This window comes from Propithecus coquereli, unplaced genomic scaffold (assembly GCF_000956105.1).
Source record: "Propithecus coquereli isolate 6110/MARCELLA unplaced genomic scaffold, Pcoq_1.0 Scaffold137, whole genome shotgun sequence".
Lineage (NCBI taxonomy): Eukaryota > Metazoa > Chordata > Mammalia > Primates > Indriidae > Propithecus > Propithecus coquereli.
In genome coordinates, this window is record NW_012137969.1 from 308,523 (window position 1) to 326,217 (window position 17,695).

Here is a 17,695-nt window from a genome sequence, read left to right on the forward strand (position 1 = left end):
GGTCTCGCTCTTGCTCAGGCTGGTCTCGAACTCCTGAGCTCAAACAATCCACCCGCCTCGGCCTCCCAGAGTGCTAGGATTACAGGCATGAGCCAGCGCGCCCAGCCTCAAGGGATCATTTTTTTAACACCCGTGTACAGGCTGTTTCATAGCTTCCGTTCCCAGGAATGCATCTTTCTTGCTAAATTGAATATTCCTGTACCAACTTACACTCCTGCCAACAGTGCACAAAATGTTGGCTATCATCAATATTTAACATTTTATGCCAATAGAATGTACAAAATTGTCTTATTCTAGCTTGCATTCCTGATTAGTTAGGTTGAGGATATTTTCATATTTTTTTCTGCAAACTATCTGCTTGTATCCCTTGTACATTATTCTATTCTTTCTTTCATATTTATAGAAGTTTTACAAATACTTTGTGGATATTAATTTTTGTCTGTTTTCCATGTTATATCTTCTCCCTATCTGTTTCACACCTTTAAGCTTTGTTTTGGATATCTTTTATCATATAGAGTGTGACCTATGCAGGTTCTATTTGTTAGAATTTATGGAGATTTTGTTTCCTAGTATATGGTCAAATTATAAAAGGGTTAAATGTTTGAAAATAATATATATTCTGTCTGTTGGTTACAAAGTTCTACTTACATTTATTAGATCAAACTTATTAAACCGTTGCTCAAATCATCCTCTTCCTTCCTTGTCCATCTATCTATCTGCTAATCTTGTGAGAGAGTATATTACAGTCTCCTATTCCATTGGCTCATTAGGTTCTCATTGTGTCTAATCGGTTTTGAATCTCAAGGTTATGCTGTTGGTTACTTTTAGTACATGATTGTGAAAATGTCTTTGTGAATTTTAACTTTTATCAATATAAAATGTCTCTTTCTGCTCCCATCCAAAAAAATTAAAATAAAACCAGAAACCAACCAGCTCACAGTGGCACCGTGGGAAGGCAGAGCGACAGTCAAAAAGTCTGGGCTCTGATCTCGGCTCTGCCACTCTGTGGGCTGCATGACTAGGCAAATTGCTTAACTGCTTCATCTTTAAAATGACTAAATTTTAAGGGTTCCTTCCAGCCTCAAAACTCTATGATCAGAGCACCTTGGGTAGACTGTCGGGTGGGAAGAATAACTTACCAGAGCTGTAACTTCCAGTTAGCATCCGACTGGCTGGCAGTGAGGGTGGAGAAGGGAAAGGGTGAGTGGAGGAAGGGAGAAAGAGAGAGCGTAAGTCACTGGCTTTTCCCAAGACAGCTAGGTTGGACAGTGCTCCAGCTGCCCTCCCATGTGTCCAGGATGTTCGAAGGCAGAGGGCAGCCCAAAGGCTGTTAAGACTGGATGTCTGGGAGCATAGGGAGGAGCCAAATGCTTTAAGAAGAACTTTAGAGTCTCTTGCAATTGCTTACTGACACAGCATAGTTTATAGGCCTTTGCTCTTAGAAGGATGGGTGAAGACTTCTGGAGACCATCTTGAACTTTGACCCTTTTGGGCAGTATACCAGGCTGACAATCAGAGCACTTTAGAGAAAAGGTCCTGTCCATTATCAATTTTTCTAGGACTCCAGTCTTCCATACTTCCTAGTCAGAAATTTCCTACTATATAATCTGGACAGCTCCTGGTGCAATATTAGTCATTCTCTTTATGTGAAAAAATAGAGCAATAGAGCCCCCTCTTCCTGACAAGAATGTGTCAGACCACTATCATCCTTTCCTGGAGCTGCTTCTCTTTGTGTTTTTGTCTCCTTTGCACAGTTCTTTAGGTTAGTGAGGATGTGAATGAAGGGTGAGGTATGGATGTGGACAATCGGATGCAGTTGGAAGAAAGAAAGGAAACCAGTCGGGGAGAGTTTACCTGCAGGTGTTAGCTGGGCCTGGAATGGGGCTTGGCCAGTTGGAGGGATGCTTCCAAATGCAGAAGAGCTGGGGCTACTGCCAAAGGCATCAAAGTTGGCAAAGCCCCCATGGGAAGGTGTCTGGCCTATAGGTGGAGGAAATAAAAGGTTATATATGTAGAAAATGTAATGCATATCTACATGTCTACCAATTCTAAAGGGCAAGGGAGACCCTTCTGGGACATCTGTCTTTCCATAGTGCCTTCTTCAGAGGGAGATGGCAGCTGGAGAAAGGGACATCCAGAGGCCTCCAAGTCACTCCCTGCCATCTTTTATCCTTACTCCGTGAGGCATTAACATTTTTTTCAGGGCCTAGTTTGGGGCAGAATCATATGAAAAAAATTTTTTTGGTAGGGGAAGGAGGTTAAAAAATAAAAAGGGAATATAGGTACCATTTTGCTAACCCCTCTATTGGCTATTGCTAATCTTTGGGAAGGAGGCAGGGGATATGAACACATGATAATTCCCCTCCTCCCATTTTAATAGAGAGAGAAAGCAATAAAAAGGCTATTTGCAGTCCGGGTGCGGTGGCTCACACCTGTAATCCTAGCACTCTGGGAGGCCGAGGCGGGCAGATCATTTGAGCTCAGGAGTTTGAGACCAGCCTGAGCAAGAGCGAAATCCCATCTCTACTAAAGAATAGAAAGAAATTACTTGCACAACTAAAAATATATAGAAAAAATTAGCCAGGCATGGTGGTGCGTGCCTGTAGTCCCAGCTACTTGGGAGGCTGAGGTGGAAGGATTACTTGAGCCCAGGAGTTTGAGGTTGCTGTGAGCAAGGCTGACGCTATGACACTCTAGCCTGGGCAACACAGTGAGACTCTGTCTCAAAAAAAAAAAAAAGGCTATTCGCAGTGTTCTGAAAGGAAGTGCTAGGAGCCCCCAACTGCAATGCCTTATGGTCAAACCCCCAAACATAATCCTGCTGTACTTATTTGACCTCAGTCCTCCTAGCCTTGCTGCTTCAGAATGACTATCATGTCTGCATGCATGTAGAGAGATCTAGAGCCATGGGAAACTTGGCCACCCCCAGGGGCTGAATTTCTTGTGCTATCAGTACATATGTTGTAGGGAGGTTCTCATCCCAAGTGCCACTTACCTCCAAAGGCTGGGAATGCAGCAAAAGCTGGTGCTGCCTGGGGAGCAGCAAAGGGGTCTCCACCAATGTCGGCCAGCAGGTCAGTACTTGCTTTCTTGACAGAAGAGTGGGGAGGTGGCTGAGAGCTCCGGGCCTGGGACGTCCGAGCTTGAGACTGACTGACAGACTTGGAGAAGAAAGAATTGTATATAGCACTTAGAATCCCAGACATGACCCAGGCCCCTCCACAGCTCCCCAGGCTGTCCCCAGGTAGGCAGGTGGAGAGAGAAGACAGTGAGTGACTGCCCTCAACCAAGAGGATTCCCAGGCAGAAGCTGCCTTAGCTCCTCTCATACCTCATATCACCCTTGTCTTCTCAATATACCAGCTATCAGAACCACACATTTTAGAGCATACGAGCCACGGTAACCCTAAAATATACAGGAATGTTGCCTAAAAGTGCCCCTGGAGCTGTCACCTCTTCATCTTTCCCAGGTATTGGATGTAGTATCCTGGCCCCTTCTGTGTTTCCTTGGTGGGAATGGTCAGATTTGGAGTTGATACTCTGACTTCTTCCAAAATACATGAGGTTCAGAGGTGATAAATGCAAGATATAGGTAACAGCAGGGCTCACAGCTTCTGTACCGTTGTCTGCTAAGTCCAGGGGTTTCATTTAGGAAACTGAGACCCCTGTCTCCCAAATCTCAACATAAACATGAAGGGCAGATCTGAGAGTTACCTGGCTCGAAGTGGATGCAGCAGCTGAGAGAGATGACACAGGATCACCTGGAAGTGTCCGCAGGAGCTTCCCTTCTGATATGGAGGCCTGAACAGGGGTGGAGGTACTGCCTTTGGAATAAGTGGGCCCCTTGATTTGGTCTGGGGGGACATACCTTTGAGAAAGAATAGTTAGGCTGTAAAGAGAGGGATAAAACCTTGGACCAGGTTCAGCCTAGGTGCTTGGGAAAACACAGGTTACAGGAGTCAATGTCCTTTCTCATTTTTTTCCCCATTAATACCCTTTTTTGATGGGAATTTAGTGACCTAGCAAAATTCGGCCTATCGTGAGCATTCCTTTGAGCACTTGAAGACTATTTTTTCAGCAGGAGCGTTCAGTTCGCTCTGGTTTGTGCCTATTTTTCCTTCTTCTCCCCCTCCTCTTTTTGACACCTCAAACTGTCTGGGTTTCAAGCAATAACACATGCAATAATGCCGACGGACAGGTGATCTTATTTTCCAACTTCCTACTCAAGGTCCCCCTTTTTATTTCCTGGGTGTTTCTTCAGATTCCTCTTTTTCAGTCGCACTGAAAAGGTGTCTGCCACCTCATCCTCTAGCTGCTCACAATCTGTACTTCTATCTGCTAGCTCCTCATGCTTCTGATAAAATCCCCTTCCCCTACTCTGGAAGTATCATCTTAATCCTGAGGACATCCCTAGGAGGGACTCCAAAATGTGGTTTTATCCATGTCAGTCTCCTTGTTCTCTGCATTCTCCTCTCCACATTGTAGTTACTCCCAGTGTGCACACACTCCAGAGATCAAACAACAGTAAGTGACACTTGGGAAAGAAAAGGCAAAGGAGAATGGAAATGCTGTTTTCTCCATCAGGAAAACAGAATACAGTTGTCCCTTGGTATCCTCGGGAGATTGGTTCCAGGATCCGCCCCAACCCCCAGTGGATACCAAAATCAGAGGATGCTCAAGTCCCTTATATAAAATGGTGACGTATTTGTATGTAATTTACGCACATCCTCCCATATACTTTAAAACGTCTCTAGGTTACTTATAATACCTAATACAATGTAAATGCAATGCAAATAATTACTGTATTATATTTTAAAATTCTTATTACTTTTTATTGTTGTATTGTTATCTTTTAATTTTATTCCCCAAATATTTTTTTTTTTTTTTTTTTTGAGACAGAGTCTCACTCTCTTGCCTGGGCTAGAGTGCCATGGCATCAGCCTAGCTCACAGCAACCTCAAACTCCTGGGCTCAAGCGATCCTCCTGCCTCAGCCTCCCGAGTAGCTGGGACTACAGGCATGCGCCACCATGCCCGGCTAATTTTTTTTTCTATATATTTTTAGTTGTCCAATTAATTTCTTTCTATTTTTAGTAGAGACGGGGTCTCGCTCTTGCTCAGGCTGGTTTCGAACTCCTGAGCTCAAACAATCCGCCCGCCTCGGCCTCCCAGAGAGCTAGGATTATAGGCGTGAGCCACCGCGCCCGGCCACCCCAAATATTTTTGATCTGTGGTTGGTTGAATCTGTGGATGTAGAACCTGTGGATACAGAGGGCTGACTATACACATAAATCATGAAACAATGGGTAAGAGCATAAAGCTATAAGACATGTGCTTCCAACCATCTCTCCCCACATACAAGATCAGCTGAGCTATAAAAATGGACTCCCACAGGCCTACTTCCCTATTCCAATTAGTCCACTGTCTCCCCAAAAAAAGGGACATCAAATCTGCAGGGTTAGCAACTGAGAACAAGTTGTCCTTTTATGGAGATTTATTATTTTGAAGTCAAAATTTAGCCCTAACTGAATGAATAGAACAGAATCAACCCAAGTCTAGCCTTTGTAAGAAGCCCAAATTGAACTCTGGAAACTGGACTGTCACATGAAGGATGTACTGAACACATCTCCATAGCAACTTCTTTTTTCCTCCTTACCATCTCTTCTTCTCATATTTTTCCTGAAGAAATTCCTTCACCTTCTGAGGATCCCTGGAATCTGGTACTAAAGATGTCCGAGCATCAAATAGACCTAGCCATATCTTCCTGCAAACCTAAAAGAATGAAGTCAGGTGACAAAGGAGTTGGAGCAGAAAGCATGAAATACAAAAGATACCATTTCCAATTTATTCATCAATAAATATTTATCGAGCACGGATACAGTGCTAGGATCTGGGTATACCTACAAACCAGACTTGATCCCTGTCCTCACAGAGTTTATAATCTAAAAGTCATAGGTCATACTTTAAACAAGTAAAAATAAATTTATAATTACATCTTATGACATGTATTGAAAAAGGAAAATAGAGGACCACGAGAATTATTTGAGAACTAAATTAGGATGGGGGTAGGGTCAGGGAAAATTTTCAGAGCTCCAGTTTCCAGGGCATCCTCCAGAGGCCCATGATGGCACCCTCTAAGTAAGCTAGTCACCTCTAAGTAAGTTAGCTATGGGTACTGCTAACACCAAGGATGGCAACTTCCAATTAACAGATTTAGCTGGGGAAAGGGTTTAAGTCACTTTCAAGTAAATGACATAGACTTAGACCCTGGTTGTCCAGGCTCAAGTCAGCAGAGCTGGCTCCACGAGATCTTACTCAGAGGGGCTGGCCTAGTCAGCTCTGAAAGCTCCTCAGCTGGAGCTCTACCCATTTTCCCCTCCAGCGCCCAGGGGCCACCCCCTATGGAGATATTGCTCCTTCCCTTGATTCCCCCAAAAGAGGCTCACACAAACCATAATTTGTATAACTAAGATTCTGTAAATATACAAATATATATAAGAAATCTTACGTACTAAAAAATTAAGAGAAACTTGATCAAAAAAGAAAACTATAGGGTTTCTCTACAATCATGAGGCAAAGCTCTACCTACAGATAGGGCAACCACAGCCTTCTGACCATTCCATCAGTGGCAGCTCACCTCATTGCCACGAGACTGCAGGAATACTACTTCAGGTTCAGTGAAAGTTGTCATGGAGATGGACTTGACACGATGAGGAGGGTTCAGGCCTCTCCTGTGGGAGAGAAATAGAGAAGTATAATGCAGTTAGCACTGCAGGCTGTCTATGGGAGGACGGGGAGGGAGAAAGGATAAAACAACAGCATATAAACTAAGCTCAGCTAGAACCCCCCCACCTGAAGCTACTTCCTAATTCCAGGAAAGAAGGAAAACAAGAATATTTTGGAGGCTTCTTATAAAAAGATAGGCAAGAGAAAGTCAGGAACATATTGTGATTCCAGTCATTCAGGAGAGGGGCAGAGCCTACCCATCCAGAAGCTTCCTCTAGCCTGGCTTAGATCCCGACAGTTTCAGTGTTTAGCCTGCAGGCCAAGGGGGTACTTCTGGAACTCAACATGTGACCACTTCCCATTTCCTGTTTTATCACTGTTTTAGACCTGCAGCACATCTCCCATGATCCCAGAGCCCACGAAAACACAAATCCCTTAAGCATGAAGGAAGGCAAAAACGAAGTCCCATGACTATTCCTGATAACTCAAAGATAGGATTTGGTGACAAAAAACGGAATCTCTAGGCCAGCTGCCCCTACTCTTATCTACACATAAGTGTGGAGTGGCAGTAAGGATGGAGAGGGTCCCTCTCTTTCAGGAAGCCATCTCTGGGGAAAGAAATACTCGATTTTCTTGTTTCTAGACCTTTCAATAAAGCAGGAAGAAATCAAGTTCAACCATGAGATATGAGACTGGCCTGGGCAAGAATATATGTCCTGTAGTGATGCTTTTGTGCCTGTTCTGTAAGTTCTGTTAACTCCCTAGGAGTCCGTTTCCGCCTACAGAAACCCTGTGGAGATTACGGTAGAAAAGAAGGTGTCCTTACCCCCACTCAACTGGTCTCCAGAGTGTTCTAACACAGGAAACTTGGGGCTAAGCCAGGTAGGGCTTCATAAGTTCCTCTTTCCTTGCGCCTTAAGTTTTACTCTATCTAGACCTACTGCCGTTATCAGATTAAAACAAAACTGGCCAAAGCAAAACAAATAAACTAGACCCTGGGACCAGGAGGAAAGAGTCTCAGCTGATTATGCCTCTTCAGACTTTTCGTCTCATGGAAAAAATGGGCAATTAAAGATGTTAAAATGAAAGTAAATCTAGAATAGGGTCCTGGCTGATGCCTCAGGAAAGCAAAAGGAGAAAAAAGAGATCACAAAATTTACCAAATAGAAATCCTAAAAATTCATAAAGAAGGTGGGAAAAACACACATTCATGCTTACCACATGCACACAGAATAAAGGTGCTCGTGCCAAGACTGGGAGAATGGCAATGTTCCTGCTAGTGTAAGCGAAGGCAGTGGGGCAGGGAGTAGGGGGCAGATGACACAGTACAGAGTGAACAGCAAAGTTGCAGCTGTCCTTTTGGATGGCAGATTATTCGTTATGGGATTCTAACAAAGGACACAACACTGGAGGGAGGCTGCAGTGGAGGTTGTTTTCAGCAATTCTGCTGCTAGACTTTTAAGCAAAGGGTCTCAAAATACCCTTATAAAAGACAAGCAATATCAAAGAAGACTGATGCCTCAAGGAAAGATAAGAGCAGGGAAAACCAAAAGCAGGGCTTTGTTACTACATATCAAACAATAGCTCTTAAACTTGATCTGCCCTGAAGACTTTCTTCCGATCATATTTCAAAGATAGTCCAGTTTTCTCTCCTAAAGCCTCTCTCGCTAATGGCTTGGTTTGGTTTTGCTTTAAATTCTAGCCAGGCTGCTTTTATACTCTTTCCCTTGCTCTTTCTCACCTTAACCACTGGCCTTTCCCCCTCAGAATGTCAGGTGTTTCTGAAGTCTGGCCAGACCTCATTGTTCCTGTGATCTCAGAGGTCCTCTCCTTCGCCTCCTACTAACCAATATTTACTTTGCCAAAACACAGAGCTTTATGGTAGGCACTTTGGGAGATACGAAAATTATAGGATCTAATCTATCACCAGGAGCTTAACAGGAAGGACCCAGGAAGGCTGGACAAGGATACTTCTCAATGCAGTAGGGTGCTATTCAGTCCCGCACTGTTGGATCAGGGAGAATGTGATTCCAGGATGCAGCAGTGGGGGAAGGAAGAGAAATGGTCATGGCAAAGGTAAAACGTATTATGTTTACACTAGAAAAATAGATTCTAAGCCTATCATAAAAAGGTCATTGACATTTCCTGAGAGGACAACCAGGAACTGTTAGCAAAGTGTAAACAGGGAGGTGTGCTTCCTTGTTAAGGGAGGGGGAGGGACTCAACTCAGGAATCAATCAAGACGGGATGCTTAGAACAACAGAACTTCTTATGGCTGAGCTTAGACTGGAATTTTTTTTCTGGAGGGTGGGGGATGATAGGATGATGGGAAGGCAGAAAAAATAAGAAGGGATTCAGGTGCTTTGAGCCAAATGAATCTGGTGGAACAGGATGTTTCCACAGCATGGTACAAAAAGCATTGCTCTGACCTTGATGTCTGTAGACTGGATTATGTATAACCAGAGCCACACTTTGGGGGCAGGGAGAATTCTCTACAAGGCAACACTCTGCTGCCCAAGAAGAGGGCCTAGTTACGTGGCCTATGAGTCAGAGTATTTCTCTCTGAATCACAGAGAGGCCATGACTGGCTGAGAGAAACATTTTAGAAACAAGAGCCCCTCTCTTCCCAGTAGCTGAGATCAAATGGTCTAGGTGTGCTGGGTACATACCAGGGTCATGCAATGGGCCAGATGTGAGTCACTGGCCTGGAGTTAAACAGACACAACATTCCAGCTTACACCCAGTCTCCCTAACGTAACTCTCAGGTTCTTCTCAAGAGTAGTAAGAGTTGGTAGAAGGCACTGCCCTTCAGTTATCACAGCAAATTCATTTTGTTATTTCTAACCAGGAGGCGCTGTGAAAATGCAGAGTTAAATCTATTTTCCTAGAAAAGGGCAAATTTTTCCAACTGCAAGCAAGTACAGCTGGGTACAGTGGCTCACGCCTGTAATCCCAGCACTTGGGAGGCCAAGGCAGGAGGATCATTTGAGCCTAGGAGTTTGAGACTAACCTGGGGCAACACAGCGAGACTCCATCTCTACAAAAATAAAATAATTAGCTGGTGATATGTGCCTGTAGTCTGACCTACTCAGGAGGCTGGATTGCTTGAGCCCAAGATGTGAAGGTTGCAGTGAGCTATTATGATCACACCACTGCACTTCAGCCTGGGCAACAGAGTGAGATCCTGTCTCTTAAAAATAAAAAAACAAAAAAGCAAGTACATTACTAGGACTCAGGTCTCCAGCCAGTCATGTTGTTTTATCTATTTCAGTTTCTTTTTCACAGGGCACCTAAAGGGCATTTGAAGTACTCTGATTATTCAGCCAGTGAAGCCAGTTTTTTCTGTAGATACTAAAGTCTGCCCAGTTCTCTCTCCCTCTTTCCTCCTTTCCTTTGATCTCTGATTCCTTCTTTTTTTTTTTTTGGCAAGGATGAACTCTTTGATTCTATTAAGCATACTACTATTTCCACAAATACCATACCTTTTGTTTTTCTGTGGCGATCACCCTCAAGCTGGCCCAAATTTTTGCTTCTATCTTGCTTCATAAAAGCATCAAACCTGCTTAGCTGCTCAGATAAGAAGGTTCTGCCAGGTCAACAGTGGAAAAAAACCAGTTCCACCCAGCACCCAAGTTCTCTTATTTGTGCCAAATATGGACTTGGGAATTCCTTGCCTCTGAATATTTGTGTTCAAATTCATACACTCCAGATTGTGTTTCTTTGCTCCTGGGATTCCACTTCTCTGCCTCTGAGCAGGGTACAACTAAACCAGTTTAGTTTTTATCTTGGACTCAAACATTACCAAGTCTCTATTAGGAACTCTCAATAGTCCCTAATAGGAAAGCTCTCCTATTACCATGCTCCAGGGTCAATTTCACTAATTTCAGGGAATCTCTTCCTAATCTAAATTCTGCTTCAACCCATTTCCTTGGTTCTTCCTCAGTAGCTATGATAAACTGCTCCCCTGATTAGACCCAGGTAGAGTCCCGATAATATCATTAGCTGTCCTCCTCTTTAGGCTCAATCTCAATCCCATTTACTTTTCCCTTCCTCCACATCTTCTTCCATCCCTTTGGTAATTTATTACTTCCTTAGGGGCTTGTCAAGGGGTTCATGGGCCCCTTATGATAAAGTGCCTAAATCTGTAATTTAGTGAGACTCTGTCAAGCTCTGCCCAGCAGAGGTAAATAGGAAAGGTGAGGGAGGAGGGGACGAAGGGATGGGACTAAAATAGGGGCAAGGTACATGTGTATCTCTCTAACCAAGACAAATGGAAAAGTACTGAATTATTGAACAACATACTACACCTTTCCTTCCATGGAAATAAAAATGCTTCAGCTAGGAACCACTACTTAGCAAGTCAGACAGGGAAACTAAGGTAGAGGCAAGGTAGGAACTTGTCACAAAAAAAGAGCTGTCAAGCACATCTCTTGACACCCAGCTCAAAGCTCTGCCCACTTTAATTCTGACTCTCATTATTACAGTAAAGTTGGGCAGAAGTAGAAGAGACAAGTAACTGTTACTGAGACCTGATAGATGACAGATTAAAGGATGGACTGAAACAACCAGGTCAAGGAAGCATGTCACACTTCGCTGAAAAAATTGGGTGTGAAAGTTAGTGTCCATTCTCCATCTCTGATGTCAGTGAGCTCTCAGGCCTCAATGTCTGTTTTCTTTATAAAGATCAGTGGTTTATCCAGAGAGGCATTCAGGCAAACCAGAATAAGAAAAAAGGCACTGCTTTTTTTGAAGGCACTGCTTTTAGTGGCAATCTTTACCCCATCTTAAGATTCAAATGGCAGATTCATCCTCCATTAGAAGAGCTGGAAACGTAACAAACAAGCATATGTGTATGTTGGGGAAATTAAACAGATACATATCTAGGTTAAGGAAATTAGGTACTGGAAGAAAACCAAATGAATAAAACTAGGTCAAATGTGGGACCTACAATTGTGGCAGTACGTATGTAAATTTAGAAATAGCAACTAGCAGTGTCTCCCTGAGGCCCTCACACCAATGCTGTAGTTTTTTGCTACAGCTGAGAAAATATTTCTCATTAAAAAAGAGAAAGTGAGAATGAGCTCATACATGCTGGGATGAAGGCATAGTCACACCCACCCACCAATATTAAAAAATGTGTATTGTTCTTCAGATCTTAGGAAATTCTTTGGCTGGAACGGTCAACTTCGCTACATCAGCCAATTCGGCCAGCTGGGAACTCTGGTAATTCTGCTCACTGCCCCCAGAAGACTCCATCCGCTTAAGAGGTAGACATATTTGTAACACAGTGAACAGAAAACTGGCCTTTAAAAATAAAGCCATACTACTGTCTCCTTTCTCTGGCTATGGTGCTAAGTATGATATTTCATTTTTTCCTCAATATCTTCTTCTTTTTTTTTGAGACAGAGTCTCCTTCTGTTGCCCAGTAGAGTGTCATGGTATCAGCCTAGCTCACAGCAACCTCAAACTCCTAGGCTTGAGTGATCCTCCTGCCTCAGCCTCCCAAGGAGTTGGGACTACAGGTGAATGTCACCATGCCCGGCTAATTTTTTCCATTTTTAGTAGAGACAGGGTCTCACTGGTGTTCAGGCTGGTCTTGACCTCCTGACTTCAAGCAATTGAGGCCACCTCGGCCTCCCAGAGTGCTAGGATTACAGGCGTGAGCCACCATGCCCGGCCCTCAATATCTTCTTCATTTTAACAAAGAATATTTCTTCTCTTTGCATCATATCTCAATAAGAGTTCCCATCATTCCCTAACCCATACTGAGCTTTATTTTACTTCATAGCATTTATCACTACCTACAATTACATGTAGAATGATTTATTTATAGTCCATGGCCTCCACTAGGATGTAAGCTACGTGAAGATGGGGACTTTGTCACCACCATGTCTCCAGTGCATAAAACGGTGTCTGGGGCTTGTTAAGCACCCAATAAATATCTGTTTACTGACTGAAATGAATGAATGTGCAGGCTGTTGGCCTACCACAATTTTCACTTTCCACTAACACAAAATCCTAATTTATGCGCAATCAGCCATGTGGATTGAAGATGCTAGTTGGTCTACATGCCACCACGGAGCCATGCCTACCTACTGTCTGCTGGACTGTGTGTGCTCTCTCCTCACTTTGTAGCCAGTAGTAAGCATCCCCCGCCTTACACATTCTGCCTATGGCCCACTTACCAGCTCCCAGCCCTTCCCGCAGTAACTCAAAGGGACACAGGTAATGCTTTGTTAAGACTCCTTTAAAAGGTTTATATGCCTTGTCCTTGTTTATGCTAACTAGAACTCCAACTAGCAAATAAGAAATACTACCAGAACCCAGGCAGATAGTCACAGCCAGGGAAACTCCAACTTCCTTGTAGAATTTCTCCTGATATTTCTCTCCTTATAAGATCAACATGCCTTCAGTTCAGCTTCATGTATTGGCCTAACCTCGTGATCCTTCACTCTCCTCTCATTTCCTGCTAACAAATGGCCTAACTTCTCATTTTCTAACCACCAAAATATGTTCCCTGAAGTCTGCCACCTCAAGAATCACTCCCTGAGTGACTCTCATAATGCTTTACCAAAATACTAAGCAAAAATGTCTTTTCTAGGTTTTCTTGAAATCAAAAAAGGACTAGCAGAGTCTTACTACTTGGTCCCATGGGAACTTAAGTTCCTAAGGAGCTAAGACCCTACCTAGTCTGAGGCACATACACCCTCATACTGAGCCAGTCCTCTTGGGGTACTTCTCTATTAAACTAATCAATCCCAAACCAACTAATCGATCCTAACTAATCAATCAGCCACCTCCATCCAGTGTATGCCAGATCACAGGTATTTGACTTTTCATTAATGAGATCAACAATAGTGACCACAGGGAAAAAATGGTAAGGTTCTACAAATTGTGCACTGATATTTAAGGAGTTATAATAACTTTTATAGCAAAAGAAACCAGGTTTTTAATGTGTCTCAGATCTCTTGGTCTTCCTTCTGTTCTGATTGAGAAACATTCATTATAGAAGGGAAATGTTATCTGTGGGATACTTTGAGTTTTATCTTTCATGCCATCACCACTAACCGTGGGAATGAGTTAACATTCTTCCCTAACATTTTCTTCCTAGGACCTAGCTCTGATAGACCATCAATTTTATCCCCCTGCTTCCCTTTACTTCTCTGCAGACTCTAATCAGATTTTCCTTTTCATAACTGGATCTTCAGGAATCTGCTCTTTCTCTTTCTACTTTATACTATAAATACTCCTAACTTTGCTCCTTCTCTCCTCAGAATATTTGTGCCAATCTCAAGTCTCTACTTTCTTGCTTTATTTGAGTCTCTATCTCAACTTATGACACATTCCTATTTTGGTTCTAAATCATTATCCCAAGAGCCACAAAGGCTTTTACTTAGACCAAAGTCAAGTTCATCCTTACAATCCACAAATGAGGTTGATCAGAACATAGAAGTTTGGCAAAGGAGGTAAAAATCCAGTGGAGAAATAATCCCAAACTGTGTCTTAAGAGACCTGGATCCTCACTTCTGGTCTGCCATGATCATAACTAATATAAAACAATAAATGCTGAAAACAGCAACCCCCATATGGCATTGGATAAGTTACTAAACCTCTCTTTGCTTCTGTTCTCCCATCTGTCACAAGAACAATATTGCTTGCTCTTTGGCTCCTCAAGGTATTAGAACAAGGAAAGCTTTCCTTGTTTAAACAAAAAAAAAAACCAAAAACAACAGTATCTTAACATAATGCTAAAAAAAAGTCAAAATAGATGTCTTGAGCAAAAAAAATAAACAAGAAAACCCAAAAAACAGAGATCCAGTCCTGGTATCGGATGTTAATCATGCATTTAACCAAATAGTACCTTAAGTAGGGAGTAGGGAGGTTACTATATAACCAGAAATCTGGGCTAGAACTGTGGCTCTAAATTAGCTCTGGCATGACCAAAGACAGTGCCAGTGCCAAGCACAGCATTGCAGATTATACCACGAGGCCCCCCTACCTCCAAACTAGAAAGAGTTTACCAGATGCTACCACCAGGATCCAGCCATGGCAACAAGGAGCTTAAAGGTGTAAATGATTATACTTAAGGATGGCTTGCCAGATTCCCAAACCCTTGCAAAAGTTAAGCCCTCTACCAGGGTAACCCATTGGCTCTACTCTCTTATTTAATAGATTTCATAAGTCTAGCAACTGGGTAGCATTCCAAAGCCCTGAGAGATTAGGATCTGCACCTGAACTCTGGACCATGGCTCCTTACCTTTCACTATCGCTAAAGGCTGTCAGCCTCGGTTAATTTACCTATTTTCAACTGATTTCTGCATCTCACACTCCAGGAGGGACACAAGCCACAAGGTAGAAAGGTACTCTTTCATTTTGAAGCCAGCTTTCCCTACCTCTTTCCTTTTTGCCTTCCACCTACATACACTTCCCTTTAAAAGTGTATGTCATTTTCTGGCCCTTTAAATCCCCACACCCCACCCCGCCCCACCCGAGTTCCCTTCAATTCTCCACACTTTCTCCCTCCTCACTTGCAGTTCGCCTCGCCTCCCTTGGGGAGTTTCTCCATTCCTCTCCGGGTGTCCTTCTTCACCTCCACCTCCCCTCCTCAACACGACTCCAGTCTCGTCTTCTCTCCACTTCCCCTTCCCTTACCCACGACACCTCTGCAGCAGGCGACCCCCTCACGACAGCCGGCGCGCGTCTCCTGGCCTCCCCGCCGCCTCCCATCTCGGCTCCCTTCCCTCGCCCTTCGGAATCTGGGCCTCCCGGCCCGCCCCAGGTCCCCGTGGTCCCCCACGCCGACTCTCCGCCTCTCCTTCCCGGTCCTCCCCCCGCGCCAGTCTACTCACAGGAGGCCGGAGCAGGTGGTGCAGACGAAGCTGCCCACGGTGATGTCCACGTAGGTGACCCCACGCTGGGCGCACTCGAAGCAGTGGCGATTCCCGGCCTGGCTGCAGCCGCCTAGCTCCCGCACCCGGCGGCACCACACCTCCGAGGCCGCCTCCGCCTCTGCCTTCCCCCCGCTGACCCCGCCACCCGGGCCTGGGCCCTTCTTCGCCGCCATCACCATCGCTGGAAGTCAGCAACTACGCCTTCAACCACTGCCGCCTTCCCGCCTCCTCTTACGCCTCCGCACACCTAGCTCCCCTGACAGAAGCTCCGGAGCCGGTGGCCTCCGCGCGATACTCCACCACCCCCCGACCCGCGCTGCCCCGCCTCGCCTGTTCTGCACGGTGATTGGCTGGCCTTCTCCCACCTCCTCACTCTGATTCGCCCGACCTGGGACGGCCCCCGGTTGCTGGAGCCGCTAACACCACGCCCCACTGGCTTCAGGCCTCAGGCCTCTCCCATTGGCCCGCAGAGATCCGGGCCGCGAAGACTATGTGTGCCCTCTGCTTGTCCCCGCCCCCTCTCGCCACAGCTTCCACTGCGGCCCGCCTCCCTGTTTGGATTGGTGAGACCTCGGCACTAGGGCTCTGGACGCTAACTCTAATTGGCTGTCAAGGCTGCAAAGTTAGCGCGCGAGACAGAGGAGGTGTCCCGCGCATGTGCAGTTCTCGTCCTCCCGTCTGATGTCGTTGATTCCCGCCAAATTTAAAAGGCCTGCTCTAGACTTTGCAGAGTGGCACACAAAGAAGAGAAATGGCCTTATGAGAGGCTGAGGAGGAGGGGGAAAGAGGGGAACCCTCAGAGGAGAGATGGAGAAGGAGTGCTTTATTAGTGCCATTTCATTTACTTCTACCCACGCCATAGGTGGAATCCTCATTTTACAGTTTTAGGTTCAACGACTTGCAGAAGATCACACAACAGGTATGTGGCCCAGGATTCGAATTTGAGTCTTCTGACTTTAGAAATCCTGCTTTTAACCACCACACTAGGTGGAATAGTATTCAGTGATTCATTTTACACACACTTATTGAGTGTCGCTAGGTTTCAGGAGCATTCTAGACTCTGGAAATACAACAGTGAACCCAAATCCCTATCTTAGTGGAGCTTACATTCTAGTGGGGGGAAGCGGACACTAAACAAATTGAAGAAACATCAGTTAGTGATAAATTCTATGCAGAGAACTAAAATCAGGTCTTGGAAAAGAGAACGACTTGTTGGGTACTTTAGATTGATTGGTGAGGGGAACCATTTCCAAAACAATGACATCTAAGCTGAGACCTAAATAACAAAAAGGAGTCAGTCATGAGGATCTGAAGAGGATCATCCCAGACAGAGGGAGAAGCAAGTGCAGAAGCCCTAGAGCAAGAAGCAGCAAAAAGAAAGCCAGAGTGGTTGCAGCATGGTAAGTGAGGGGAGAGTGGAGGGGATTGTCCTGGAGTGGGACCAGGTCATGTAGAACCTTCCAGACTTTGGTAAGGAGTTTGGATTTTCTTCTAAGTGTCATGGGAAGCTATATTAGTTAGATTAGGTCCCATTATGATGCAAACCCCCACACTATGTCAGGACCCAGGCTCCTTCTATCTTGTTGCCCATAGTGCATTAGCTCTACTCCCAAGTTCACCTCATGATCTTGTCTGCTTCAGCCTTCATGCCTGTTACAGCAGCAAGGAGAACCTTCTCTTTTTAAGAATATGCCAGGAAACTACATGCAACCTCACTGGCTCTCATCTCACCAGCCAGAACTTAGGAATATGACCATATCTAGGTGTGAGGAGGGACTCTGGAAAGTACTCTTTATTTTGGTCTTCCATGTGCTCACCTAAACTTCAGAGATTCTATTACTGAGGTAGAAGGAGAGAAGAGCTATTAGGATAAACCCCAGTCTCTTCCACAGAAGCTGTTATAAGAGTTGTAGCAGGGGCAAAACATGATCTGATTTTCAGTTTTGAGAAAAAAAAATCATTCTGTCTTGGGACTAGGGCAATTAATAAGTGGTTTTGGCAGTCTAGGTGAAAGATGATGGTGGCATAGAACGAAATGGTTGAAATTGGTTGGAGAGAAGGGGATTGATTCAGGGAATGT

General features: G+C 44.6%; 1 protein-coding gene across 4 annotated transcripts in view; it reads right to left on the reverse strand.

The window, feature by feature from the left end:
• Positions 1 to 15,923, reverse strand: part of AGFG2 (ArfGAP with FG repeats 2) — a 24,252-nt gene extending 8,329 nt beyond the window's left edge. For 3 of the 4 annotated variants that reach the window (XM_012639020.1, XM_012639019.1, XM_012639021.1), the window contains exons 1-7: positions 15,574 to 15,923; positions 6,636 to 6,729; positions 5,655 to 5,770; positions 3,714 to 3,867; positions 2,996 to 3,161; positions 1,855 to 1,980; positions 1,140 to 1,172 (exon numbers count right to left, since the gene is read on the reverse strand). In XM_012639020.1, coding sequence (XP_012494474.1) covers positions 1,140 to 1,172; positions 1,855 to 1,980; positions 2,996 to 3,161; positions 3,714 to 3,867; positions 5,655 to 5,770; positions 6,636 to 6,729; positions 15,574 to 15,794 — 910 coding nt within the window. In that variant the 5' untranslated portion in view covers positions 15,795 to 15,923. The remainder of the gene's footprint in view (positions 1 to 1,139; positions 1,173 to 1,854; positions 1,981 to 2,995; positions 3,162 to 3,713; positions 3,868 to 5,654; positions 5,771 to 6,635; positions 6,730 to 15,573) is intronic. The other variant, XM_012639022.1, reaches the window with a different exon arrangement.
• Positions 15,924 to 17,695: the final 1,772 nt, after the last annotated feature.